The sequence below is a fragment of the Dermacentor variabilis genome, chromosome 4 (genome assembly GCF_050947875.1).
Source record: "Dermacentor variabilis isolate Ectoservices chromosome 4, ASM5094787v1, whole genome shotgun sequence".
In the NCBI taxonomy this organism is placed as follows: Eukaryota; Metazoa; Arthropoda; class Arachnida; order Ixodida; family Ixodidae; genus Dermacentor; species Dermacentor variabilis.
The window spans coordinates 25,547,890-25,575,675 of record NC_134571.1 but is presented as its reverse complement, the minus strand read 5'-3'; the positions used below and the strand labels follow the sequence as shown (position 1 = coordinate 25,575,675).

Below are 27,786 nucleotides of genomic sequence, written 5' to 3'. Positions count from 1 at the left end.
TTTTTTTCCCGTCGGCCTTTTAATTTCTCTCGCATTGTGACGCTGTTCGTCGTGACGTGCTACTCGTCTCTGTGAGCGGGATTCGTTTGTCTTGCGAATCAGTAAAATGCGCGTGTGCCAATCTAGTCGGAAGTCATAGTGTACTATGCCGTTCTCACGCGGCATTCAGCCCTAGCATCCAGCGAAGTGTGCAGTGTTTATGAGTTCATTGAACAAATGTCTTCTGCAGCTATATTCGAGAAAAAAAAAAGACTGATTTATTCTTTCTGTGCAGCTTCCTTTACAGCGCATTTTCGTTTGTGTAATTGCTCTTTAGTAAATTTGAGGTGTCGATGGCTGAAACAGCTTACAGCAGTAATTTTGTACTCGCTCAAATGGGTCAGTACTAAGCTTCCGCGGTTAATCGTTTAAGCAAATGTTCGTTGTACTGATAACCGGCTTACTGTACGTGCCCAGAATGATGCAACTGCAGTGAACAAAAAGCATTCGCATTTAGTTACTTTAGTAGCGTTGCTGGTAGCCGCGTGGGGGTAACACTCAGGTCGCGTCTCTTGTTGACACTATAAGCGGCGTCACGCAACGCACCACGTTCATTTCGTGTCCATCCTGAAAAATCGGCGGTACAAAGCTCTTGAGCGCGTTTCTTCTATCCTTCGAGTAAAAGAAAGAGAGAAATGTTGCCACCTGCTTCACCAACACAGGAATTTCTTTCACTCTGTGATGCTTGTGTTCCAGCGTCCTCTGCGCTTGCCCGATCGTAGTGTCATCGGATGGTTCTCTGGCTGACTTGATGCAGCGGTGCCTCTCCCGAATGACAAAGGCACGCGTTCGGCGCACTCTCACGCATACCGCCCGCGCACACCGTCGCGGCTTTCCAATAGAAGTCAATGCTAAGAGGGTTCCCCGCACAAACGCGCACTTCACGCAATGCCGTGAGAATGCCGAGCCACGCGCTCACCACGTCAAGGTGAGGGAACGCAATGTTCCGCTAGAAGGCGGGTAAAGGCAGGTCGCGACACACGGCACTCGTGCGCCGAGCGAGTTCTCCACATGGCTTGTGGTACGGCTTGTGTCAGGTCCTGATGAAATAGACGAATCCTCCGGGCTTGCCCTTGCCGAAGGTGGGCTTCAACGGCAGTAAATGGAAGCGCGTGGCAGGCGGCGGCGGGTCGGCCGATGGAGGCTCGGGCACCTTGTAGGGCGCGAAGACGGGCTCGCTGCGCGGTGGCGGCGGAGCCACCAGGTTCCCGTACTCCTGTTCACGGGGCGCCTTGAAGAGGCCGCCGTGGAAGATTAGGAAATTGTTGCGTGACACGCGGTCCGGGTCCAGGGCATCTCCGCGGCGCTTCGTAAAGCGGCCCTCACGCTTTATGCGCTCGAACTCGAGGATGCTGATGCGCTCGTCGTTGAACTTGAAAATCTTGGGGTACTGCGGGCCGCGGATGTAGTCGTACTTGGGGAACCCGCCTGGCCGGAGCCTCGCCTGGGGCCGTGGCGCGGGTGGCGGCGGTGGGGGAGGCGGCGGCGGCACGTGCTCCACCACGGCTGTCGGTGGCGGCACCGGGTCCTCGATGAAGTTGACCACTGGCTGGAGCAGTGTGAGCGGAGGCGGCGGGGGCGGTGCTGGCGGCTCGGTCAACTTGGGGGGCGGCTGCAGCAGCAGCTGGGCGGCAGGACCCCTGGGTGCTGAGAACGGGTCCTCGAAGAGCCGCGGCAACTGTGGGATGAGCTGGTACAGTGTCTCCGGGTTCTCGTGGAAACTGATGGGCACCGCGTTCTGATCGAACACGCCGCGGTACTCGAAGTGGTTGGGTCCCACATTGGTGAAGAAGAAGGACGCCTGCGCCTTGGGTCCGGGTGTGGTGCCGTTGCCGCTGCTTTCGTTCACGGCGGCTCGTGTTCCGTTCTTGCTGCTCGCTGGAGGAGGCACGGACGTCTTGGGCGGACTCTTAGCGCCGCCGAACGGCTTCCTCGACCTGAGCGCACCTTTGACCTTTGAAGGCGGCGGCACGGTCGGTCGCGGCGTCGTCAGCGTCACCTTCGTCGGTGTTCTGAACTTAGTCTGCGGCGGCGCAGAGAGTGGAGGGACGGTCGGCCGCGTGCTTTGCTGTGTCGTGCGGAACTTCTTGGGGCCGACGATGTCGTCCGGAACTAGGCGTCGTCTCTGCGGGCCGCCGCCTCGGACGGCCGGCGTCCGTGCTAATGCTGTCGGCCGCGCCAGGGCCCTCGGCCTGACCGTGGTGGTCGGGCGCGTAGCCTCCTCGAGCCGTGGTTGAGTCGTGGTCGCCGGTGGCGCGGCTACTATGAAGCCGTACGGCCGTGGTGGCTTGAGACGGGTCCCGTACGGCAGGTCGTCGGTGTTCCTCTCCTCGCTCTCCGGCAGCTGCAGCTTGTGGCTCGGCGACGATATGCTCTCGGCGGCGGCGAATCCCCGCCCTTTCGCCGCCTTTGGCCGTGTCAGCTCCGGTGGCTGCGCCCTCAGGTAGGCGTCCATGGGGTCGACGGGCTCCGAGGCGCGGCTCGCCGGCACGACCAGCAGCAGGCCTAGCAGCAGCAGCGGCAGTAGCGGAGCCTGCGACATCAGAAGGGAGAGCGTGAACGCTTAGTCGAGTGCGTGTGCCGGGATTGCGCGGCGCTTTTCACCAACCGGATCAGGACGTCATTTGCTCTTTGCTTATAGTCAAGGGGGTGGTTAGCGATATCTATTTGAGCATCTGCGAGCCACCTGCGCTGAGTATATGTGTGTGTGTGTGTGTGCGTGCGTGCGTGCGTGCGTGCTTTTTTTAAAAGAGAAATCGAGCTCGGTATTTGCGAGAAAGGGGTGGAAGCGGTGCGGCATGGATTTGCCCGAGCACCGACCGCATCATATGAAAATGAGCGCCCCGCGTGCCCCGTTCTGACCTGTCTCCTCTCGAAAGCGGCCGGTGTTGGGCTCGCTGCCAGCGCACGCACCCATGCCACTTACGCGCCCTTTCCGGGAACGGCTATTAAGCGTACTCCACCATGTCTCTTCTTATGCAAAATTACCGATAACAGATATTCTGCGCGAAAATTTCGTTTTTTCTTGTGCTCGGTTTTCCCGGAACGCCACCGTTTCTGCACCATGGCCTGCCTCGCGTCGTCCTTGTCTCTCTTTTCAGTTCGCCCATCGAGATCGAGTCTCCAGGCCGGCCATCGGGCATCGTCTAGCGGTCGATTCCGACGGACACGTACTATATAGTCTTAACTGCTTTGCCCACTTGCATAACCGACGGGGTCGACAGGGGTCGCCACGGTGGTCAGCTTGCGCGCGAGGCAATGCGGAACACTTCGTCGCCTAGAGCGGCGCTGATGCAACGCGCGGCCGAAATCGCTCGGTCCGGCCGTTCGGTATCTCCGCCGGGCAGAGCAGCGGGAAGCAACTTGGCCGGGCCTCCGGTGCGCGAACAAAAGCAGTGCGGCCGCCCCCTCCCCCTCCCCCGTGCGAATTTTGCGGCGCCACGACCTGTCGGTTCGAAAGGTTACGGGAGCGACGGCGCCGAAGGAGAGCGGACCGGCCGGCCGTCGGGTCCTTCGTGTCCTTGCGCAGCTGCATGGAAAGCGAGCGTGCCTCTCACGCCGCCTGCTCGGCGTTGACATTGTCGTCGCGGGCTCACCTCGTTCATTTGCCGAGTCGTTTAGTGCGTTATAAGCACTGTCGTTTGCATAGATGCCACTCTTCCGAGCCGCGCCTACGCGTTCTCTTTTTCTCCGACCTCCCTGCCGCGTGTAAACGCTCGTCGCGTGCTGGCGCACTTTCGTTCAGACTCACAATTCCTGGCCTGCCGTTGCGAGGGTTGCTGTAGGCACGATGCTGCCCGAAGCGTCGCAATAACCGTTCGCCTCCCCGAACTATGCGCACTCCCTTCTAATACCCGTCATCTGCCGCGAGGTCGCCTCGAGTGTTTTTAGCGCTGACCGCAGGCCGTTTTTGTATTCGTCGAACTTGGCACGACGCGCTCATCCGAGGCTCTTCGCGATTGTTGTGGTTTTGGCTGCGCGTGCGGCGTTTCGAGGACTCGGGAATATCGTGCATGCCGTCGTGACGGCCAGCGTACGTCGTTCTCACGTTCGCCGGCCGGCCTTGTCTTTTATGTTGCGGCCACCATTAGGCGGTGGCTGAATGCCGATCGCTTGCCTGCAGAAGACGATCTTCCGCGCTCGATTGGTCGGGATCGATCGCTGTGGCTCTTGACAGTGCACTGACTTGACGGAACTCGGCCGTAAGAATGAGTGCAAAGGGGTTTAACGTTTCACATAAAGGTCGTTCGTAATGAGGTCTGCTGGGTTCGCAAAATGCGGCGCATCTGTTGAATTTTCTGCGCGCGGAGCGTACATGTATCCGTGGCGCTTTTTTAGCGATGGGTTGATCATTCGCCGATCTCCCCGCATAGTCGCTTTAAGTCCCAGCTATGTCGCCTGCAGGGTTAATTAAAGCGGGAAGCAAATGGTAAGACACATCTTCCGACATGTACCAACAGCCGCGTCCAAGAAGTTTTGTGCGGGTTTCATCAAAGCGCAGAAGTCAATGCAGTGGCCCTTCAGGAATATCGCATGTCGTGAAAACCGTATACAGAGCGCGTAAATAAACCTGGTTTTAGATAGTGTAGGTATGTAGCGGCCTCCAGTCAAAATTTGGCGTTGTATGAACGAGTGGGTGCGTCGCGAAAAGCCCGCCAAAACAAACACTTTCGATACCGAAACCACTCGCCGGATGTGACGCATGATCCAGAACGCGCGGATTCCCAGCACCACCTCCTAGACGAGGCGGCGACGGCGAGCGCTGACGGAAGCGACGTGCTGAAATTGACGGCATACTTGCTTAACCACCAAGTGCACGCGTCGTCTGCTCAGGTGCTATTTTAAAGTTTGCTAATGAAGAAATTAGATTATCACCCATTCAGTTCCGCCAAGGATGCTACAGTACTATGTGCTTCTCATTTATAGACAATCTACCCAAAGTGAAATGTCGTTGCAGTTGACCTTTAAGTAAAGGCTTTGTGAGGCGTGGCATCTTTTGGCGGCCCCTCGCGTCGGGAGTCCGCAGGAAGGTCGGGAGTCCGCAGGGAGGGCCTCGACTCGCGGTATAGTCGCTCCAATTGATGTGGGTGGCGGTTTTGCCCGATTCGCGTTGCAGGTGCACCCTGCGCGCCTTCCTCGCTTCCGGATGCTTCGACGGCGCGCGACTTTCGCGGTAGGCGACGCGTGCTTGGGCCCATTCATCGCGACGCCGCCTGCACGAGTTGCCTTTGTCGCCGGACCCGCGTGAGACAAAAGGGGTCTGCGCCACTCTCACCTCCCCCGCTGTGCGGCCGTTCAAGGTCCCCCCCCCCCCCCCACTCCTCCACACCCGGTGCCTGCTGGCGAAGAACAAGTGCGCGTGACCTGTTTCGGCGAGATAACCGGGGTCAGTCGCTGCCGCCATTTGCTATGCCTCTGCCGCTGTGATCAGGAGAGACGCTTCGCGTTGCGACCGGAAGTGTGTGTCCCGGCTGCCGCTAGGACGGCGACCGATGTCACGTCGAGTTTCACTACGCCACCGCTGCCGAAGATGTCGTAAAAAAGTTGGTTCTCAGAGGGACACTAAATAGCAACACCTGTTTAGCTTAATCCGCTAAACTTTTCAAAACTCTATTTGCATTTACTTACCTGAAGGGGTTGGTTATTTTCCAGAAACGAAATTGATGCCAACGTTTCCGTTTAAGAATTCCGTGCCAATCGAACCTTGGCGCCAGCACGTTATTACGACGTCATTGATTTCGAAGTATACTTTCGCATGTTTGGGCCCTTTTGTTCAGTAAGGGTCGGGAAAACTCATTCCTAGGTTTCCTCTTGCTCCTTTAGAATGCAATATAACCCTTGTTTGTTAAATTCCTCGCAAGTCTTGAACAGACGACGGTTTAAATCTGGCGTCGCCAGATGCTGGCTCGTGAACTCCGATCTCGTCTACCGTTTTTGAGCGTTTCTCCAGCTTGCCAAGAGTCCGCTCACGTCAAGACTGACGTTTCTGACATTCCAGAAGTATAATTCAGGAATCCTCTTTAACGTTCCTTTGTGTGTGTGTGTGTGTGTGTGTGTGTGTGTGTGTGTGTGTGTGTGTGTGTGTGTGTGTGTGTGTGTGTGTGTGTGTGTGTGTGTGTGTGTGTGTGTGTGTGTGTGTGTGTTAAGCGCCGTGCCAAAGACATCCATGGCTCGATTGAGTTGGCGGGCGCTTTTTGCCGGCGGCTTTTGGGACCCTCGCGTGCTCCTTGCGCTGACGGCGCCGGTTTCGATACATGTGCATCCAGTGGCGATGACTCGACGATGAGGCGCCAGCACCGGTTGGCATGGGATGCGACAAACACAATCGACTAACCGGTATGTCGTTAGACTGAAGAAGGAGAAGCTGTTTGTCTCCGCGCCCACGAGCCTGAAATGTCTTATTCACATGACGGACCCTAGTACAACGACGCTCACGTTCTTTGAGCGTAGAAAAGAATGCTGCAGGGGCTGCAGCAAGCGACTTTCTCAACTCACTACTGGGACTCCGAGTGGATAAAGGCGGTACTAGCGTCACGCAGCAGTGCGAGTGGGAGGTACATGGAACTCAATATAGTCCTCTGGGTGTCCTGCAACAGTGCGTCACGACGCCGGTATCGTCACTCCCGCATATCGCGCACTATCCTGTACTGCGTAGGCAGCGCGTTTTGTTCGCTCTTTGTTGGCATTCACTTCATTGCTGTCGCTACGCGCGCGCATGAGCACATTAAACTGCAGGCTCTGGAAAGCGCACGCACCGCAGCCGGTGCCTTTTTGGATGGGTTCGCTGCTTCCCCGCCTGACACAGCGCCGTTTCGTCCGCGCAAAGTGGGGGCATTAAAAAGACTCGCTCGTCGCCGTGTGAGGTACGGGAGTAGAACAAGTTCTCGCACGTGCCGCTGAGCGATCCTGCTCCGTTGCCACGTGACCAAGGTATATATACATATATATATGCTGAGTCAGATAAATGGGCTTGAATTAAAGAAAAGAAAGTAAAAGTGATCCTCTCCGGCGCAGAACGTGTGTCGCGGTGACTGCACTGTCCCGTTGTAGCAGCGGCGGCGGCAGTGCAAAGTGCCCGGCAAGTCGGCCTTTTTCCTAGGAAGCTCCCGGCACAGCTCGCGCCATGACGGCCTCTTTTGTGTGCTAGCGCGCGGTGTTGTGTGTGTGGTCTCGGCAGGCGCGCGGCGGTTTACAAGCGCGCTAGAAAAATAATTTAGGGCTTCTCTCTTCCTCTCTCAGCCTGTCTGCCGTCACGAAGCGGTTGCCGTAGAAGAAACAATCCATGCGCCGCAGCCGTAAACGCCGCTTGTGGCGGCATCCGTAATGTCCTGCCCCATCAGCACGGTAGCCGAAGTAGCAACGTCTTCACCTTCGCCGCCATCGTCACCCCGCGCTATGTGCTGTGCGTCGCCTCACGGCATTGTTCGCAGTACGCGCGATCCCAAGTATCACCCGGCGAAATCTGCGATATTACCCGTGATGGCGCCGGTTTTTACTTTTCTCACCCCGTTCGCCTTCGGGGGGGCTCGCTTTCTTTTCTTTGGGCGTGCCTCTTGAAACCGTTGCCCCGCTTTTTTATTTTGTTTTTATTGCCTCTCTCTCTCTCTCTTCTGTCAGGATTGTCGCTGCCACCGTTTTAGGATGCCTTGATAAAAGCGCCGCCGGATGACGTGGTGCTGTCTAGGCATCCTGTGCCACCGGGTCTTTGGTATGTGCCCTCTGGAGGACTTTGCATATATAGCGGAGCGACCGCTCTTATCTGCCTCCCCCTTCCACGACTGGCTCCACAGTCGTTCCAGTCGGCATTGTCTGCAGTGCGAGCGGGCGAGCCCGCCGTGCAGGCTTGTGCCCCACGAAATGCTGATTTCGCGGGAGGAGACGTCGTCGTGGCGGCGGCGGCGGATTTTCATTTTTCGTACACCGGCTCTCCTTCGCGGAGGCCAGTTTCGTTGCTTTGTGATGGCAAACGCCTCTTCATTCTTTCCTTGCGTTCGCTCGTGGTCGGAGGCGGAGCTGCGAAGTTTCTGAGAGTGGTTGAAAGAAGCTCCGGAAAAAGAAAAAAAAAAGAAGTAAATGCGCGGCGCGTGCCGACTCCGGGTCTCGGTTTCCGCGTGCTGTGTGATGAGGAGCGAGATCTGTGTGATCTCTGCTGTCACTTGTGGCACGACGCGGAAGGCGACGCGCCAGCTTTACACTACGCCTCATGTGAATGGAGTACGAAAGCGGTTTGCGCGCGTGGCTGTGCCCGTGGGGAAATTTATGATAAAAATTAACGCGGTGGTAGGAGCTTGCATGATTCGCTAGGCACGGTTGGCCTTGTCTGCAGTTTTTTTCTTTTTTTAAGAGTGGCCTTGAAACAATATCTGAATGATGTGCGCCCGTTCCGGTTGACGGCCGACCTATCCCTGCAGCTGTCCTTCGCTCCGATTCCCCCGCGTGCGTTATTGTTCGATGAAAAAATGTCATATCTCTCGCTTTGCAGTTTTCTCTTCTATTTAAAAAAAAAATCGAGAAACGTTAAGAGGAGTTGGACGAGCCAATTTCTGACACTTTGCTACAAACCTGCAAGACCTACCCTGGAGTACGGCAACCGCGCTGTTAGTGGCACTTTTGTGGCGCCGTATATATCATAATGCGTTGGAAATTTAGCAGTTTCTGCTTCCTTTGGCACAGCCAGGCTAGTGCTCTTTGCCAATGGGCCAAAGGCGAAGATGACAAATCTCTGTCGTAGCTGGAGGACAGACGCAGCAGCCGCATACGTAGCGATCGCGACTGAGTAAAGGTGGTCGGTGCCTTGCCTGAGACCCTTCACAAGCGGGCCTTCCGGGTCGCTTCGGTTACGTCTTGCACCAGCAGATACGCAGTAAATATTGACGGAGACAGCGCCACGGGATGCCGCCACCAATACTGTTGTTCGAGTGTATGTCTTGTGATATATATGCCTATGTCGAGCTGGCACTCTATGCCATCGCGAGCGAGTGTCGCGTGGTTATAACTATTCTGTCGTGTTGCGCATCGCTGTGCACGTGACTACCTACGCTAATACATGCTGTCCTGTCGTCTCACCTTGGTGTAAGACTCAGTGTTATACCAAGCGTCTCACACCCCGCATGGCTGCAGTGACCTTGGCGTTATGCTGCTGAGCACGGTGCTGCTGGTGCGATTTCCGGCCGCGCCTGCCGCCGCATTCCGATGGAGGGCTTAGCACTAGAACTATTGGCAAGGCCCGCTTTAGCGCGGTGTGCTTATGAGTGCAAGTTCGATAACCCCAAGTGGTCAAAATTATTTCTTTGTCCTCCACTATGACGTCTCCCCATAGTTCCCGTGTTGCCTTGGCATGTTAAAACCCACCAATCAGTCAATTACATCGTATCGCACATCGCTGTGAGTGAGGCCGTAGATTTCATGCGCGCTGACTTGGACTTTGTGCGGACTGAATTCATTATCAGGCAGGCGCATGTGCGTGTGAGTGATGGGTAAGATCGACCGGGCCACCCTGCTTGTTTCCTCTCTTCGCTACCGTTGGGGAGGGAGTTGCCTCCGGCAGTTTTGCTGCTGCTTCTCTCTACATTCTTCTACGTGCACGCGCGCGTGAGTTGCGAGAAGAGTCGACCTTCGCGGCCGCGAGGGGCAGCTGCCTGCTGAAGTCGCCTCGTTCCGCTGCGCGCGTTCGCGCGCTAACGGATATGCAAATTGGCTTACTGCGGCCGCTGTTACTTTTTGTGCGTTCTCACTTCAGCTTCGTCCAGCGTGGCTTGCGCGAGCGCGCCGTGGCTACCGCTAGCCTCGACCACTCGAGCAGCCTCGCGTTCTTTCCTTCCTCCTTTTTTCTTTACAAGGGACACGTCCCGGACGTGTCCCGATGACAGGCGGCCGCGCCGCCCGACCACATGAGTTTCTGCTGTCTGTCCGGTGGCACGCGCCTTGCGCACTCGAAATTTTTATCTTATCCTCCTTGCTTCCACTCGCAAATAGTGGCACATTCTTCTACTACGTGTACACGTGCGCAGACGCGTTGTTTTCCGTTACCGTCAAAGGGCATTATTCCGTTCTCTGTGCCTAGGAAGATGGATTGGCGTTTCGTTCTATCCTCTCTCTCGCCTTTTCTTTCTGGAGGGGTGGGGACAGAAGGTACGGAAACAAATATACTATAGAAAATAAGGCCGAAAATAGGAACGCGGCACTTGCCGACTGGTCTATTTCAGCTTCAACGCCCGTGAGCGTCGAAGCAATTTAGCTTTACCGCTGCACTGAAGGTGCGTGAACTTTTGTTGTCTCTCGGTGTGTGGTCCCGACTTTCATTCATTGACAGCTGCGTTGTCTCCCCGTTACTCACTTCGCTGGAACGACGAGCTCTCGCAAGTGTGGAGTATGGAGCTCTCGCACGCGGATGTGCGCCTGATAATTATGACAGTGAAATTTGGGCTAGTTTGTGTAGGCACTTCGAAGTATATAGGTACGGCACATCGCGACGATATAGCACTGAGCGACAGCTGTATTCGATTTTTATAGCGCTGCTGCTACATGCAGGCCCTTTTCTTTTTCCTTCCTCCCCCCCCCCCCCCCCTCCGATTTAAGTGCCTGTGCTACCAAACACTTTTGGTGTTGTGAATGGGCCGCCCGAGGCCGTCACATGTTCCCAAATGCATCGAATGCATCTGTTCCGCTGGGTTTTAGCTGAGAAGCTATGGTCCATTGTCTTCGCAGCGAAGCGCGAATGTGTTATGAAACGCGCGGAGAACTCGTTCCACAAGCGGCAAGCCTTCATCAGGCAGAGCGATAAAATAAATAAACAAAAAAAAGCGACCCGCGCAATTCCGCGAGCGTTCTTCGGCGCTCAGAGAAGCTCCGAACGGGTCCGAGCGGCGGCGGCCGGCGGATGCAGCAGCAGCGGCGTCGGTATTCGGAAAAAGAAGGTCGCGTTGGGGTCGGCAGCTGCGGCGTGGGAATCCCATCCGCCTCTTCTGCGGCTGCCCAGCGTGGCTCGGACGTTCTCCGTGCCAACCGGCGTGCTGATTGCCGCTGGTCGGCCTTGGACGTCCGCGTCGGCCAGCGCGTCCCGATGGCTTTCGTCGTGGCCGTTTAGATGCGCCGATCCCGTGATCGATCTGTAAGGCCGCGTGTTCCTTCGCCGCCGGCGGTGGCTTATCCCTCGGGGATGATCCGCGGCTTGGACTCCGTGCGGAGCTCGATCACGGCGTCGTTTTCGAAGCCTTCTTTTTTTTTTTTTTTTTTTTTTTTTTCACGACGACTCGCGCTCAATCCGGCTCTTCTTGGCTACGGACGCCTAGTGCTGAATTCTCGCTGGGAGCTCGGTTTAACAGATCGCCTTCATTAAGCGCCTTTCACTGGCGCTTTGTCTCGCTTCGCTCAGGTGCAGATGAATTATGAAACGGTTCCTTATTGCTCGATTAGGTTTTCGTGCTGTGCGGAGCCGACGTGAGTGCTTTTTCGTTTGTCGTTCGTGCAAGTGTGCGAGCCATACCGATGCTCTCAGTACGAGAGGTACTTTGCGGAGAATGGCCTAATGCGGTGCATATAGATGTTGTGATCGCTCACTTACATTCTTAAAGACACCGTCACCTTATATATTTCTGGTTGCGCAGCATTTTCGAAGCTAACCATTGCGTGTGGGATTCAGATTTCAGTTACGACCGAGAACGTATAAGCAGTGGAGCTGGGTTTAGTAAGGCACGCTAATTTGCTTTCCACGACAGTGCTGATGTAGAGGCGACCGTGCTAGATTCGGTAATATGCCGTTCGCAATCAGAAACTATCCTTTGGCCACGAAGGGAATTAGCCGGGCCGCTGGGAGGTTTTCCACGGCTAGTTCGTAAGGTTTCGCGGTTGTCCGCAATTTTGTCCTCAAACTGCTTGGCAAGAGCATTGTACAGCTCGCATAATCGCAGGAATTATTCGCGCTTTACGGGAACTCTGGAAAATTGCTACACTGCGCAGTGCCGCCCGAATTCGGAGGCCATGATAATAGTTTCGACTTCGATCTGCATTTTCTGACACTCAATACTTTTAACTTATGTCAATGGGGTTTTTTTTTTTTTTTTTTTTTAAACTCTGATGCTGGCAGCCTCTAGAGATGTCTTCTTTTTGATGGCTGTGCCACAGCGCGTCTGCAAGCGGGAAAGAGAGATCTTGACTTGCAAACCTCGGCGTTTCTTTTCTTACTCCTTGAAAGACGCCCACTTTGTGTGTGGGTGTGTTTTTATGTTACTGCGCACCTTGCCGTTTGTTTTAGAACTTAGGACTGGGCCTCTACCTCGCCGACGCAACTATACGATTGCCGAAGTGTTAGCCCGTCGGAAGGAACCGTTGCATGCATTAGTGGCGTCAGGGGACGTTCCAGGTCAGGCCAAGGTTAGGAAGAGCACTTGTACAAGACCCGTGGGCGGTTCGTGACCTCGCTCTCGAGATTATCATCTTTCTTTTTTTTCGACAGCCAGGAGTGGCCTCGTTCCGATGATATCAACACGTCGGTCCGGCGTGTCAGTTCCTTGTCTCTTGAGCTCCCGAAGCCACCGCTGTGATTGACGGCTACATGCACACCCTTGTCCTTCTCGCTAACCCGCCGGCGGCACTTGTCCCCAGTAACTTCGCTTCGTGGTGTAAGTGACGCCGCCGGTGCCGCTCGCCTTTCGCGTATAAGCAGGTGCACATGCCGTTGCGGGAACGGGCACTCTTGGCGTAACACTGCCGCTCTGGTTTCCACATCGACTGAGGCTCTTCTTTTGAGGCGGTTCTGGCCTGGCTTCATTTCTTTTCTCTCCCTCTCCCCCCACTTTTGGAATGTGTGTAAACTCTACACGCACGTCTTGCACTTACTGTTGGCTGAGTTATTTTTCGTTTGTTTTTAACTTCATTGCGGATGGCCCGTGGACTGCACGTGAAGGCTGTTTTCTCGCGTGGTTCTAATTTTTTTTTTCTCTCTGCCGGCACACTTACCTGCCTCCCACCACCTTTTTTTTTTTTTCACTCATTCATTCACACTTGCGGCAGCGGGCGCGTGTTGTTGCAAAACGGGGGAGGCGCTACGTGTGGGGCAGCGACGCACTGGCCAGCAGCGCGCATCGTTAGCAGCCGAGCCGAGAAGGGGCCGCCGTTGCGATGCTGCATGCAGCCGCGGCCCCCCTCCTCGCGCTGCCGCCGTGCGCGCGACACACTTTCGGGGCTTCTTCATTTGTACGACGTCCCATATCGCCTGGCGCCGTAATAACGGTAATTTCGCCGCGCCGAGTCGCATCTGCCCTCCTCCCGCATTTCCTTCTTTTGCGCGGCGGCTTCGCTCGCCTTCCTCTGTCACCGTCGTCGCCTTTGTTTCGTCGACGCGGCTCGCGCAGCGACGACGCCTCGGCCAACGGTGACACGCCGAGAGAAAAGGATCTGTGTCGGGCTTCCTTCCGGCCACCCTAGCTGCTTCTGCGCGCGGGCATTTCACTCTCCCTTGCGGTGCGGAGGCAAACCTCCCTGCCTCTGGTGCCGCAGAAAGGCGTGTCATTATCGTCACTCGCCCGCCGCATCCACGGGCCGCTCAAACTCGGAACCTGCTGGTTTTTGTCCTCGGCGCCGGAACTACGGCGGAGCTTGCTTTCACTTCTTCCATCGTTTTCCCGATATCTTTTTCTTTGAGCCTTCCGAGTACCGCTTCCTCTACGTCTGGACGTCGTCCACTTTCGCTTTCAGGCAGTTTTACTTCTTTGTTGAACTTTTCGTTGCCTTTTTGCTCGTTATTTCTCGCCATGATGCTTAGAAATGATGCGTACCGTTGATCGGCCCGCCCGCCTTTTCCCAACTATGGCTGGGTCGTACAAAATAAAATGACTGTAGTGACTCTGGCTTATGGATTCCGAAACGAAAAAGTTCCGGGTGACGGCGCAAACGCCTTGCCCGCATTGCGGGCCCTGTCCCGGCGCTTTCTTTCTGTCGTGCCTTCTCTGTCGGTCTCGTGCCGTTTGTACGGGTAGCTCTTTTCCTTCGCCCTTGATGCGTAAAAGGCGCAGACGCCTGCGCCGTTCCCGTCGCTTTTTATTCTTCCTTCCCCCGTAATAACGGTTTTCTAAGGGCCAACTCGAGACGAAACTGTTGTTGAATGTGTGTTCTCTTGCATCATCGCTCAACTTCGGCTGCGTCCCAGCTCTCATTTTTCCCCGTCTTGTTGGGCTGGCCAACGGACGCGTTCTTTTCAATTGGAGTCTGCGCGCCGCCGCCGCCTCGTGCCGCTTATTGCTTTCGCGCCTCTGTTGTCCACTTGGCTCACCGAAATGCCATCGGCTCTGACCGTCGTCTTTGGCACTCGCCGTTACGCGGTTCGCATTGTTTCTTCTCGCCGTGCCTTCAGTAGCTGTACGTCGGCGCGATTATCGGAACCTCGCCGCGTGGTGCCAAGACAGCTGCCGGAGGACGCCAGAGTCTTATTCCTCCCACGTCCCTCACGCGCCGCCGCCGCCGACTAGTATACCCGGCGATGATACGGACGCTCTCCCGAAGGTTGCCAAGAAACGAAAGAGCGGGGCTCTCGGCAGAGGCAGCCAGGTTGCTGGCGCCTGGTACGCGCTACACGCTGGTATGTCGATAACGCTGTAACGGTGGTGACGCGTGCATTACGCGCGGAGGCGCGTTAAGGTAGACGTACTATGTCGAAGAAAGGGTGGCACTTTGGCAGCAATGCCCCCCCCCCCCTCGTCCCTCTTTCCCCTCCTTTGTTATTGCGTGAATGTCTGGACTGCAGGCTCGAGATGAGTATAGCACGCAGTTGGCGTATCTGCTTGGGTTGATGCTCAGCTTGAGCTACCGTGCGGAGCGACTGGGCACGCGTTTTTCTTTTTTTCTTTTTCATTGAATAATTGCTATGTCGTAATTAGGATGAAGTATGTCGCGGTGACTTACTGCACATCCTTATAGTTGCGGATGTGTGTTTGGCTTACTCGCTGCCCTTGTCTCGTGTTCGGTAACACAGGCTATGTAACCTTGAATAAGCGCGACCCGTCCGCTAAAGGCCAATTGTAGGAAATTTTGCACCGCGAAACGCCTGGTCTCTGATAGAGAGGATATAGATGGAGCAGCTTACTTGCACAATTGTCCGTTTGAAATACGACTGGAGGCGCCAGGAAAGGCTCGCAAAAGTGCACGTTTCTTATGCAAAATTAAAAAAAAAGTGCTGTTATTACTGCTTGCTGGAAGTGACGCATAAATCATAACATACGGCTCCTCGACATGACCTCCAACGTGCGCAGCCAGATCGCGGAGGGGACTTGCTGGGACTAGCGTTGTACGTCCGCTAACCATCTAAACACGCGTCGCCTGTTTCTCGAACCTGTATTCCAGCACAGCAGCGTAATGCTCTAGCCATTAGGCCACCATCGCGCGTGTGCTTCCCGGAGGTCTGGCGCGTGCGTCACATGCCGGTTATTCGCATTCTTCCCTCGGGACAGCTAGCGCTTCGAGAGGCCGGGTTACACGGCATTGCCTTCGGGATCGGCCCGCATTTTTCGTCAGACAAGTGGCTACATAGTGGTTGCAGTCCGCCTATAACGCTGTCGCGTTAGTATGTACCGTTCGTAACAAATTTAGCCAAAGTGAAACTTAAGCACACCATCTTGGTCTGGTTATGTAGTTCGCCTCATGCATGATTCGTGAGCGTTTTACGGACCGCCTCGTTGCTTCCACAGAATGGACAGCTTCGTCTAGGCACTCCACTTTGAATGCACATTCACATTTGCGAAACCCGGCGAAGTGTCGAAAGCGGACGAATACCATTCGTCGAGCTACGGAAGGGGCCAGCGTATACCTTAATAGCGCCGTCTCGTTTCGCCTTCGAGTGGCGCGCGTCGGCGTCTACCATCGCGAGAGCGAGCTTCGCGACGGTGTTTGCACCCACGTCGCGCGCAGCAGCGCCGAGAATCGTGCGTCACTTATGCGAAACCTTGACTCGCAGCGGTTGTTCTCCTGCACGAAACGCCTCCTCTGTCGAGCGTGGTTCACGGTCTCCACTTTCTTTTTAAGCATAGGTTTCGAGCTCCTGCCGTCATCGCTTTTCCACCTGCGAAGGTGGTGGATCCCGCGCGACTCGTCGGCAAATATCACGCTTGGAGAGAACAAGACCGTCGCTCGTAGTTATACGAAAAGGGGAAGTAAGAAATTAGTCGTATTTTACGTCCGCACTTTTTTTTTTTGACGAGAAGAGAAGGCGTGCTTTCGTGGGCGCTTATTCGACCGTTATTGCGTGCTGTGTCGAAACAGCAGCAATTTGCAAGTGTTAGTCGCAAGCTGGGCGGACGTAAAGAGTTGCCGGTGAAGGGCACACACGATGTACATTCTCCGTTAGACGTGGCACAAAAATTTGCAGCCATATCGCGTTGAACGTTTGTTGTTGTTGTTGTTGTTGTTGTTGTTGTTGTTGTTGTTGTTGTTGTTGTTGTTAAGTTCAATTTTTCTTTGTTACCCCTTCATTCTGTTCACCACAGGACGGCCTCCTCGCATCTAGGCAACATGACCGGAATATGAAAAGATCCTTTTGTCGTGCTTTCGCATAGACGTAGTTAGACAGTGTGGCCAGTACCGGCGGCGTACAGTCTTAAAGGGATTCCTAACTCCCACGTTGTGCGTGAAACACGTTCCACGTGTTCTCTTTCTGTGGTCAGCGCCTGAGAAATAGCGGCTCAACGAGCAGAATCTGGCAAGTGGCGCTTACGCCGGCACCCGGGGGGCGGCTCCAACAACGGATGCGCGCGCCTTCGCCTCTCCCGCGTGTTTCCGCTTCGTATTCATGCGTGTGCCCAACGTGGGCGGCAACGCCTTGCGAAGGAGTCGCGTATGCGCTCCGCGACAACGACCACGTCGTAACCTTGCTCTCACCGTGGGGTTCGCAGGGTAGAGATCCCCGAAGCGCTCGAAGTTCCTAGCACGCCGCTTCCGAACGCGAAGAAGCCTCCGCGCGCTCATGCGATTAGCCCAGTTGTGTGTTTTCCTCCCCTCCCCTCCCCCGCTTTCGCTTTTGTGTGTCGAGCTCCGCTGAACAGCTTCTCCCGCTTACACCGGCGCGGCGGAGCTAAAGGTTGCTGCGCTTCTGTTTCTGGTCGGATAGCCTGCGTTCTCCTTGGCCGAGCGATTAACGTCATTAGACGTCGCGTGACGCAAACGTGCAGAGCGTGCCTTCTCCCGTGCGCGCGCGCGCGCGATGCGGCGACGAGTACCTGCAAATTATTAGCGACGTAATTTTGTCGCACTCTGCGAGGACCCGATGACTACGCTCGCATTGTCCGTATTCGTTGTTCCGTTACATCCGCGTGGTCCAGTTACACCCGTGTGTACCTTATATTGACCCGCATTGTCCCGTTACTCATCTATGGTGTGCGCTTTCAGATGCTGTCTCATGCGTTCTGCCCCCACCCCCAACGTGAAGATGCCCGCGCATTGTGCACGGGTCGAGTCTTTGTTATGAGCTAATGACGCGCCGAGCTGTGTAGCATTGCAAGGGAGGTCGGAGGAAACCTTTAATTGATTTGATTAATCCGCCTAACAAGTAGCAGCAGCTTTTTTCGCGAGCTCATTTTCCAGCGCTTGTATGGACGCAGATTTTGCGAAATATGTGACATTTGTCTGAACGAATGAATGTGTCACGAGTCAGCGGCTGTAATGAGAAAGTATGCATCGCAAGTCTCACCGTTCTTGGTTGGTTATAGATTGTTTTTCCTTCTGTTTCAGTCTCGGCACCAAATAACGTTTGCACGATGCGCATCGTTTGTACGACACGCGTCTGCATCGACTGTGAGCTGGCGACGCTTGAACAGAACTTAAAACCAGAGAACTCGCAAAAGCGTGAGAGAGGTTGTGCGCTGAACCGCCGCTCCGATCTTCGTAGCCCATCTTCCCTCGAGCGTGTTTGTATTTATGGTCGCTAAATCGGCTTCTCTCTACCGGCTTTTTTGAACATCGTTGCCCAGACCCATCAGGCAGAATGATGCGACCTTGTCTAACCTCTCGCAGTCGTCTTCCGCCCGTTGGCGGCTGTGCGCACGTCGTTCCGCAGCGCGCGCGCGTCGTAGTTGCTTCGCGCGGCCTCTCTCTTGGCTGACCAGTTTGCGATGGCGTCCTTCGGAGCACTGTATTATAATACGATCGGCCTCTGGGGACGAGGCGAGCTCCCGTTCCTGTCCGGTCGCGTTGCGGCGGCGCATTCCTGCGTCTACCGAGTGACCCCCTGCGCTTGCCTGTCACTGCCCGACGCCTATTCGACGGTGAATACCGTTGCCCTGCGAGGTCCGCCGAACCTGGCAGTTATGTCCGCGGAGGACCCGTTTTTGGCGCCCGACCTTAGAGTTGGCGTAGGTCCCCGCCTTTGCCGGAAGACCCGATAGGTTGCTCTGTTCCTCTTGCGATCTCGGGCAGAGCGAGAACAGGAAAGGGGGGAAGGGCGGAAGCAAGTGAGCAGGCGAATATCTGCGGAGGGCCACTTTACTGTGACGGGCCAGCCCGAGCGACGGGTTGTGCGGGATGTCGTTAAAAACGAGTGGGCTCCGAATCCGTGGTATGCATTGGCGTAGCGGCTGCTCTTCAGACAGATAACTTGTTGACACGGCGCTATGTTTAAACATTTTGTACTCGTGACAACCATCGTAATTGCGTGGTGCTCTCGCTGTCGTGAAGCGCCGGTCCAAGAACGTGTAAACTGCTATAGCCAAGAGTTCTGGGAATACGATGTTGCTGGATAAGAAATCAAATCGAAACTTAGAGAAACGTCACGTACTTAGACTGATACTAAAGTGCACCACTGTGACAGGCAATGTTTTTCGTGCCTGTAACAAGCCATACTACTTCCTTGTTGCATCTGTTTATCATTTGAGCTTTCTAAGTTGGCGTTGAATTACCGCCTTCCATGTTCTTGCATGAAAGAGCTTTAGAAATAGCCCACGAACAGCTTGCATTCACTGAGAGAAGCTTAGTGAGATAGCGTGCCCATAAGATCCGTGGCACCACCGCGCGTGCGCAGAGCCTTGGATAATTCGTACGCATAGTAGATCCAAAATATTTAGTATGCAGAGCATATAGTTTGCGGCAACTTAGGATCGCTAATACTTCTGTTGGCCAAGACGTTCCTTTGTGTTTTACTGGCGGCATTTACTTTAGGCGTCTTTTGTTCGCCATCTGATGGAACGCCTGGCTTTCCGTTCACCATCGTAGCTCTTCTGGCAGCCGGAAACAATGCACTTACTCACTTATACGTAGGTTTATTGCGGGTTTTAAGTAACTTCTGCCCGCCGTCTGCTCGAACCGAACGAGCTGCATTGCAGTCTGCGGGGCTGCTCCTCCTACGTACGCCCACCACGCTCCGACCCCTGATACAAATTGCCTTGGCATTTGCCAAGCCATCCTTGTTGCTGTAGGTCCGTTCGCCGTTATGCTTATTCCATATTGAAACGCTTGCCCGACCGAACTCGTTATGGGTGTTATGTAAATCTCCGGTTAAATTATCGCCCTCGTGTTCGCATGTAAACAGCGTCGCCGCAACGATAGCGCGCCGTCGCCTCGTAAGCGATTAGATTGATGAGCGCCGGCCGCCATAGTAACGCTGCTTTCCTTCCGGACTGCCGTCGTTTGCGATCGAACCCATGACCCCTACCCTGCTGCGCGGCGCTATTTTTCGCCGCGATCTCTTTCGAGAACGCTCGTGTGCGTTACGGCTGCTTGCCCTCTTCCTCCTCCTATAGCCGCTTGCGTCGCAGTGCGGGCTTCATGTAAGCGCGCAGTGCTGCTGGTGCCCTGGTGCGAACGAAACAATGATCAGAAAGAAGAGGAAGAAAACACACCCGAAGCTTTCTCCTTCCTTTCCGGAGCTGCTCGCATGAGTCGACCTTTCAGGTTACGTTGTCTCTTCCGGCTGTGCCAAACACCGCGCGCGTGCAACCCAGGACAGGCATTCCTCGGCGGGCACAGCGCGCGAGTTCTTCTTTGTTCGCCTATACTCCGCCTTTGCTTGGCCAGGTTCCGTCTTTCGCTTGTTTTCTGCGCTTGTTTTTCTGCTTCCGTTGGGCGATTTACAGTTGTCCGCGTCGTTGCGTTTGTTTTGTGGCCGCGTCTCCTCTTCCCTTTATCTTCGCGGTCATCGGTGGGCCGTTATATTTTTCTCCCCTTCGCGGTTGCCGCCGGAACTGTTTGTCCGTCATTGGGGTCATGTTCCACAGCCGTCTCATTGTTTCTCCGTCGTGTTTGGATCCGACTGCTGGTACGATCTGTTGGGAACTCGGCGCTGACGCCCGTGGTTGTACCTGGGTCGCAAGCCCCAAGGGTAGCGTTGGCCTGGCGGCCTGGGGTACAACTCGAAGCATCCGAAGGTCCCGGCAAAGCATGAGTCGACTGGTAACAACGAAACAACTTGTTTATTTTAACATCGCAAAGAGTTGGCGGTCAGGTTTGACCGAAGTAGAGAGACGGGAGAGCACTTCACTCAACAGAAGAAATCGGAGCCCTCCTTTTGGCGTCCGGGGGCAGCTGTTTTTATACTCTCGCAGTTGAGGGCAAGAAGGAACCCCTCAAAAGACGAGCACGTGAATGTACAATGGGCTAATGGTGACGCACACTGTCGTAGCGATGCCGTAGCACCATGTCGTGGCGCTGCGCACGATCTCGTAGCACCCTGTCGTGGCGCTGCGCACGATCTCGTAGCACCCTGTCGTGGCGCTGCGCACGATCTCGTAGCACCCTGTCGTGGCGCTGCCGGTCGGACATAATGACTGGAACGAGATCCCTGCTTTGGCATCGCCTGTTTCGGGCCCAATAACTGGAACGAGATCCCTGCTTTGGCATCGCCTGTTTCGGGCACAATGACTGGAATGCGAGGAGGATCCCTAGGCGGTCGCATCGCCGCAGACGCGCCTGGAAACACCTGGCGATGAGTGTTGCGGCGACGACGATCGGGCCAAAATGTCTGCCGCCCCGCCGCAGTCGCGCCGGCAAAACCACGTGTCGCAGGCGAAACGCAACAGACCGCCCCGCCGGGGGAAGGAGATCCCGATGGACAGGGGACTGCATCCGCTGTCCGGAGGGATGTCGCTCGATGATGCTCATAACCGAAGTCGGGCGTCCCTTGACGTTTCTTGAGCGCAGCGCACAGAGAAGGCCTCGTTCTCTCGTTCAGGTTCGCACGGGACACTGCAAAGTGACTTCGGGAGAGTTCACATTTTTGTTCTCGTTCCCGGCAAGCGTTAGAACTACGCTGAAAACTCAACCGCTCAGTCAGCAAGCACGGCACAACCCTCACTAAGCCCTGCCAGGCTCTTTCCCCTTTTTATACCACTGCCTAGTTCCTTACAGTAGTCTAGCATCACTCAGAACGCGTCCACAAATTGAAAAATTGCACTAGAAAGCATATCATCACTTTGAAACACTAAACAAAAGCAATATGTTAAAAAAAAATCCTGCCTCAGGAAGAAAAACATCAGTAACAAACAATTTTGAGGCTGATTCCTACGTTAGGGGCTTCGACTTAAGCCATCGGCGTTACCGTTGAGACTCCCCTTTTTGTAACGCACCTCAAAGGAATATTGTTGTAAAGCGAGGCTCCAGCGCAGGAGGCGGCCATTTTTGGGAGAGATGGTCTGCAGCCATTGGAGAGGGCAGTGATCCGTCTCAATGATAAACCTCGAGCCGGCTAGATAGCATGACAATTTCTGAACGGCCCACACGAGACATGCACACTCTTTCTCGGTGGCGCTATACGCCTGCTCTGGTTTTCTGAGTTTGTCCGAGACATCCAGACCCAACTCTCTTGCAAGCTCCAACAATTTCGGTTTGCGCAACGACTTCAAATCCATGGCTGCTCTGAATGCTGCTTTCTCTACTGCTTACTATTGTCTTGCCGCAAACTAACCCGGCAGCAACGACAACCACAATTACCAGCTCTGTTTCTAACACTAACAAAAGCCTGGCAAAGCTCAGAAGAAGAAAGTCCCGCACTCACCAAACCTCGCAGGCAGGAATTCCGCGCAGTCGTTCCGCTGCAGGCAACCAGTCGTCACACAGGGCTCGTTGCACTGCTCCCGGATCGTCGTTGAGCTGCTCAGCATACTGTCAACTGCATCTCTTTGCTGCTGGCCTCCGTTGTCGCGATCTCGCCGCTGGCAGACCGTTGTTTGAAGTCGTAGGCGATCTCACCGCTGCCAACCAGATGTTTGGATCCGACTGCTGGTACGATCTGTTGGGAACTCGGCGCTGACGCCCGTGGTTGTACCTGGGTCGCAAGCCCCAAGGGTAGCGTTGGCCTGGCGGCCTGGGGTACAACTCGAAGCATCCGAAGGTCCCGGCAAAGCATGAGTCGACTGGTAACAACGAAACAACTTGTTTATTTTAACATCGCAAAGAGTTGGCGGTCAGGTTTGACCGAAGTAGAGAGACGGGAGAGCACTTCACTCAACAGAAGAAATCGGAGCCCTCCTTTTGGCGTCCGGGGGCAGCTGTTTTTATACTCTCGCAGTTGAGGGCAAGAAGGAACCCCTCAAAAGACGAGCACGTGAATGTACAATGGGCTAATGGTGACGCACACTGTCGTAGCGATGCCGTAGCACCATGTCGTGGCGCTGCGCACGATCTCGTAGCACCCTGTCGTGGCGCTGCGCACGATCTCGTAGCACCCTGTCGTGGCGCTGCGCACGATCTCGTAGCACCCTGTCGTGGCGCTGCCGGTCGGACATAATGACTGGAACGAGATCCCTGCTTTGGCATCGCCTGTTTCGGGCCCAATAACTGGAATGAGATCCCTGCTTTGGCATCGCCTGTTTCGGGCACAATGACTGGAATGCGAGGAGGATCCCTAGGCGGTCGCATCGCCGCAGACGCGCCTGGAAACACCTGGCGATGAGTGTTGCGGCGACGACGATCGGGCCAAAATGTCTGCCGCCCCGCCGCAGTCGCGCCGGCAAAACCACGTGTCGCAGGCGAAACGCAACAGTCGCCTCGTCACGGAGGGCGGCTTATGGATCTGCCCTCGCGTTGGGGTTATGCGTGCGCGAGCACGAACCGGACGCCGGTTTCCGTCCACACCGTCCACTTTCGCTTAGTTGTTTATGAATGGCCTCCGCTGTATAGAACAAGTGCGACGTTTGCTTGTGTTTCGCGGCGCCGGCAGCGTCCGTGCGCTTTGGCGTCGCTATTCTGTAATCGCCGAATACATTTGAGCCAAACACACAACGTGAACATTTTTATACACTGCCCAGAAAGCCAAGTGTGTACGACGACTGAGAAAACGATGGAGCGGTATCGGAAAGCTTCGCCTATTGCGATCGATGGGTCAGCACGGCTACTTGGATTCAAATGCATGTTCTTCGTGTGCAGGCTATTGTTTTCACTGTGTCGTCATTTAACCCGACTTGGCTTGCCAGCGAGACCGATGCGTCTTGATGTCCAGTACGCATCTGTTCAGCGTCCTAACCTTTCGCACGGTTAGGTTACTTTTGTTTTACGACCGAGCATGCTGCCAGTTCCTGCCCCCTTAGTCCGATCATCGCAGCTGAACAGCTGCAAGGCCTTTTATGTCGCCGCGTCTGATCACGAACTCGTTTTACCTGTCCAGTTAATCCAGTGACCACCGGTGTCGGTTGCTGCTCTTCTCTCAATGTCATTACTTCTTAACATTCCCAATCGGCTGGAAAAGCGCACGGCCCCGTCGAAGCTCTCTCGCCTCGCGCTTTCGTTTTGCTCGTTCGTTTCGTTACGCAGTCCGATCTCTCGCTCTCTCTCTTCCTATTGCGCTCGGTGCCTCCGCGATATAAAGAATTGATTTGTCCGCTCCTCGAGAGTAATGTAAGGCTCGAGGGTGCTAGTTCCGCGATAAATGACTGCTTATTGGCGCGCGGACAATGGTGGTGATCGCGTGACCCGGGCGGGACTTGCGCGCCGTGAATGGATCGCCACCGCCGCCGACAGACCTGTGAATCGGGAGGAGGAGCGATCGCTGGGCAAGGTCCTTCATTTGCGCCCAGCGTGTGCACTGGCCCCTGCCTGCCTCGCTCTCGTTGTGGGCGACGGGGCTCCCATTTCGTGTCCTTGCGATTGTCATTGTAATGCCTACTGCACCCGCGTGCTGACGACAGGCGAAACTGGTCTCGCTGCTTCTTCCCGTGTGGACCGTTCGTTCTCTCTCGTTCGCCAGCGAGCCCCCTTTTGTGCCCGTCTGGTTTTCTCAAAGGAGCTCTGCGGATACAACGCGCTATTGCCATCTATTAAAGTGCACTTCGCCGCTGCGGGCCTTTCCCGTGCACTGTCGTTAGTTCCAGCATAACCCGTTGAGCGGCGTTCCGTCGCCGTACTGTGTCGCGAAAGCGGAAGACCATCCATCACTGGTATCGTGCAGATTCTGTCCACATCATTGCGCCGCTCGCGGAGCTTTCCCTCTTGATGGTTGATCTTAAGTTCATCTTAGTCGGCCTGTGCCCCAGTGTTGGTGTTTGTTTTTCCCTTCGCCAAAAGGACTGAGCCACGCGCAGTGCGGCGGCTCAGGTCGCGTGCTTGTCAGTTGTTTCATACCTTCCTGTCCCTCGTCATTGTGCTGGGCATGGCAACCGTGCAGCGAGATCAGTGGCGCTGACTCGGTTTCCTTCCTATCGGCCGTTGTTTGTATTGTATCTCTGCGGCGTTGTTTGTGCGACCCGTTGAACGGTCCTCACCTCACCTGCGAGAGCGGCAGCTAAGCCGTGGTCGCTGAATATTGACCGACACCCGTTACCTTTCGCGGTAATTTTGAAATCTCTTGTCAAAATCCGTAGCTGCGCTCGCGTTGCAGCCGTTGTTGAACCTCAGCACACTGTTATTCGAATAGCCCCCTCTGCTCCGTGGTTCCATGTTGGCTTTTCCTCTCGGTCGACGTTTGGTATATATTAGCGCTTCATTGAAACAAAATTTGAAAGAGCTTATTCGAACCCGCTCGGACAGTAAAACTTCTTCATTCTTCGGTTGTGTGAAATGTTCTTTCAAACGGTGTCCACCATTTGCCTATACTGCGACGCGATAAGTGCACTACCGCTGGCGTTGTGTGACGAAACGTGCCGTGTTAAGCTACTTAATGTCATACTTCTCTGGCAGACCAGTGTTTTATCATTTCGCGATATAGGCACAGCGCGCTGGAAGAAAACAGACTGAAACAAACAGTTGACGTACATTTCTAGAAAATGAAATACCCTATACGTCTTTATTTATTTATTTATTTATTTATGTTTTATTGAACACGTTGCACGTTAGTGTAACGAGTTCGATTCGGGGAGCGCTCTGGCCATGGCTCGCGCGTTGCAACTCATAATGAACTCAGTTCTACAATCAAGTGATTTACTAGGCACTACTACTACTAGGGTAGCCTAAACCAGCGGTAAACTCGCCTTCGCAGCGTTGTAAAAACAAATGCTTTTCCAGGTTACTTTCCTCGAAAGGTTACCGCGTTTTAAAGCAGACGTGGCCGAGTACGCAATCGACCTTTTTCGCTAAACGTTTGACTTTCACCTCCTTGGCTGTGAACGGTTTTTCCCCAACGCGGTCGTCTTTGCGAAACCGCTAGCGTGCGCGCGGGCGATTGTTCCTTCCGCGCACTGCGTCCTCTCCGCCGGGGAGCCTGTTTGCGCTGCCTCGGGGCTTCAGCGGGGACGCAGAATCAGCGGCTGACCGCGGTATCCTCTCTGACCGCTGTGCCCCTCCAATGCACTCGTCCTGTGCGCCCTGACGAAACCAGGCTCCGCGAAGTTGCCCTCATGTTGCCCTCCCCGCCGGGAGTTTGCAAGCAGATGCACTGGCGAGCGTGATTGGTAAAGCTCGCTTCGTAAGCGGTAGTTAGCCGCACGCGTAGCCGGACACTCGCTTCCATCGCTTAGCGCGCACCTTTTGATGCGGGCAGTCGGCAGGGAGGGAAGTCGAAAGTTCAGGCAGTATACCGGTCCCTTCATGATTTGCATTTTGCCTTAATCTGCCAGTGACAGCTTTCCCGGCTTACAGAGTAGCCCAGACGCTTCCAGCGACAGACGCGTCATGTTCTTCGTGTACGAATGACCGTAATCCGTACCTCGCGGCGCTGATGCACGATCCATTCCGACCCGCTCTATAAATCTCAATTGCTCGCCGCAAATGTGCTCTTACCTGTCGCCGTGCTGGGCGCAAGGACGTCGTCGTCGTTCGCATGGCTCCTGCCGGCGCCTGCGGCGGCTCCTCGTTCTGTCGCCTCGTCCGTTCGGTCCCGAACAAGTGTATATCCTCAGCAGTAGACCGGAGTATTTAGATGGACGCACTGAGAAGCTAGTCGTTAGCAGTCCTTCGCGCCTGGGGCGCTGTCTCGTAGCGGGGTAGCCCTTCTTCGCGCACTGTGTGACCACGGGACTGGTCAACTTGCAGGGCCCGGTACGCGAGCGGTAGCGCCTCGAAACAAGAGCAGTGCGCTGCGGCAACTGCTTCTCCACCGCTTCTTGTCTCGCATCCCTGATGAGTAGCGTTGCTCTTCTCCTGTAGGCTGCCAATTAGCGGCGCGCGTCTTGCGAGCAGGTCGTCACGACGCACTCGGGGGGGAACGTGCGCGCGGGCGCCTTTCTCGGTCGTCGTCGTCGATCAGGCGGGCGGGAGCCTGTCGTTCCGGCGTCTCTGAAGCACGTGGCTGGCGGCGTCACCGACGGCGACGCGAACGCGGCGAACTCCTCCACTCATGACGGGGTGGGCGGCTGCTTCGACGAGCCGGTCCGGAGGATGCGCGAACACTGACTGACGACGATGCGGCTCGGCAGACGCTCCCGGAGAAGAGTCGTCCGCCATGCTCCCTTCTCGCCGCTCTCTCCTTGACCCCTCGTCCCTCGCCCCGCGGGAGAGTCTCTCCGCTTTCTCCGCTGCTCGTGGTGTCCGTTATTCGCCTCCTGCGGCGGCCGAGCGCTTTCTCTCCAGGCCGCATCGCGCGTCCGTACGCCAACAATGCGTCGACCCTGCTCAACCCTTTCCTCCGCATCATTTTCTGCTCATTTTTCACGAGCCCTCGCGCTGTGGAAGTGGTAGGTTCCGTGTGGTTTGTTGTCATTATGCGATTATCGCGAGCTTGGTTGGTTTTTCATGACGTGCTTTCCGTAGCGGAGATGCGCCATTAATTGGGCGCCCGCTGCGGAGCGAGCGGCACGAACCCTTCTTTCCTCCTCCCCCCCCTTCTCTCTGTTGAGAAGGGCAGCTTATCTTTGTTCTTCGCAATGGACCTCCCGTCGATGAATGTAATCTTCCGTGCTCGCGCGCGTAGCTTTTCTTTTCTTCGGAATCACTCGTTAGCCCTGTGTCTGTTCAGCGCGCATTCCCTTAGTGTTCTTCCCTTGTTCGTCTCTCGTTGGTGGCTAATTGGCGCTAAGGCGAGCCAGCCCTCCCGTGCCTGTCGTCGGGAGTTGCACTGGGGATGCCCGAGAATGCACGTGGGGGCGCGCGTGTTATCTGGCTTTCGGCTCGTCGTTTCAGCGAAACCAGCGACACGGCGAGACCGCGCGTCCTTGGCTGCTGCACCAGAGACGTTAAGACGCCCTGCCGCTTTTTCGCTATGATAGTGAAGGCGCATAGTTATGGGATCAGATGCGTGGTATGCAGAATTACCCTCATTGCTCAAGCAGCCTGACGGCGATTGATTGCATCGAGCCTTCCTTACCGAAACGTCTTCACATGTCAAGTGCATCTGCGTGAGTCGCAGTTTGTCATGTGCCTGTGTGCGAGTGCAGGAAGGAACTGGAAAAGTTCGAGAGCTGGCCATGT

General features: G+C 55.3%; 2 protein-coding genes across 2 annotated transcripts in view; one reads left to right on the top strand and one right to left on the bottom strand.

The window, feature by feature from the left end:
• Naa15-16 (N-alpha-acetyltransferase 15/16) overlaps positions 1-27,786 on the top strand; it is a 137,099-nt gene that overhangs the window by 44,578 nt on the left and 64,735 nt on the right. The gene's annotated exons all lie outside the window — the stretch shown is intronic.
• On the bottom strand, positions 240-26,782 carry LOC142578832 (uncharacterized). The gene is made up of 2 exons (XM_075688455.1): positions 26,161-26,782; positions 240-2,572 (listed from the first exon to the last, which is right to left on the bottom strand). Exons 1-2 carry the CDS (start codon positions 26,200-26,202, stop codon positions 1,073-1,075), a joined length of 1,542 nt encoding a protein of 513 aa, XP_075544570.1. The 5' UTR covers positions 26,203-26,782; the 3' UTR covers positions 240-1,072.

Coding starts and splice junctions, on each gene's coding strand:
- LOC142578832 (XM_075688455.1), bottom strand. CDS start 26,202: ATGCGAACGACGACGACGTCCTTGCGCCCAGCACGGCGACAG. Junction 2,573..26,160: donor TGCGCCCAGCACGGCGACAG/GTAAGAGCACAT, acceptor CTGATGTCGCAG/GCTCCGCTACTGCCGCTGCT.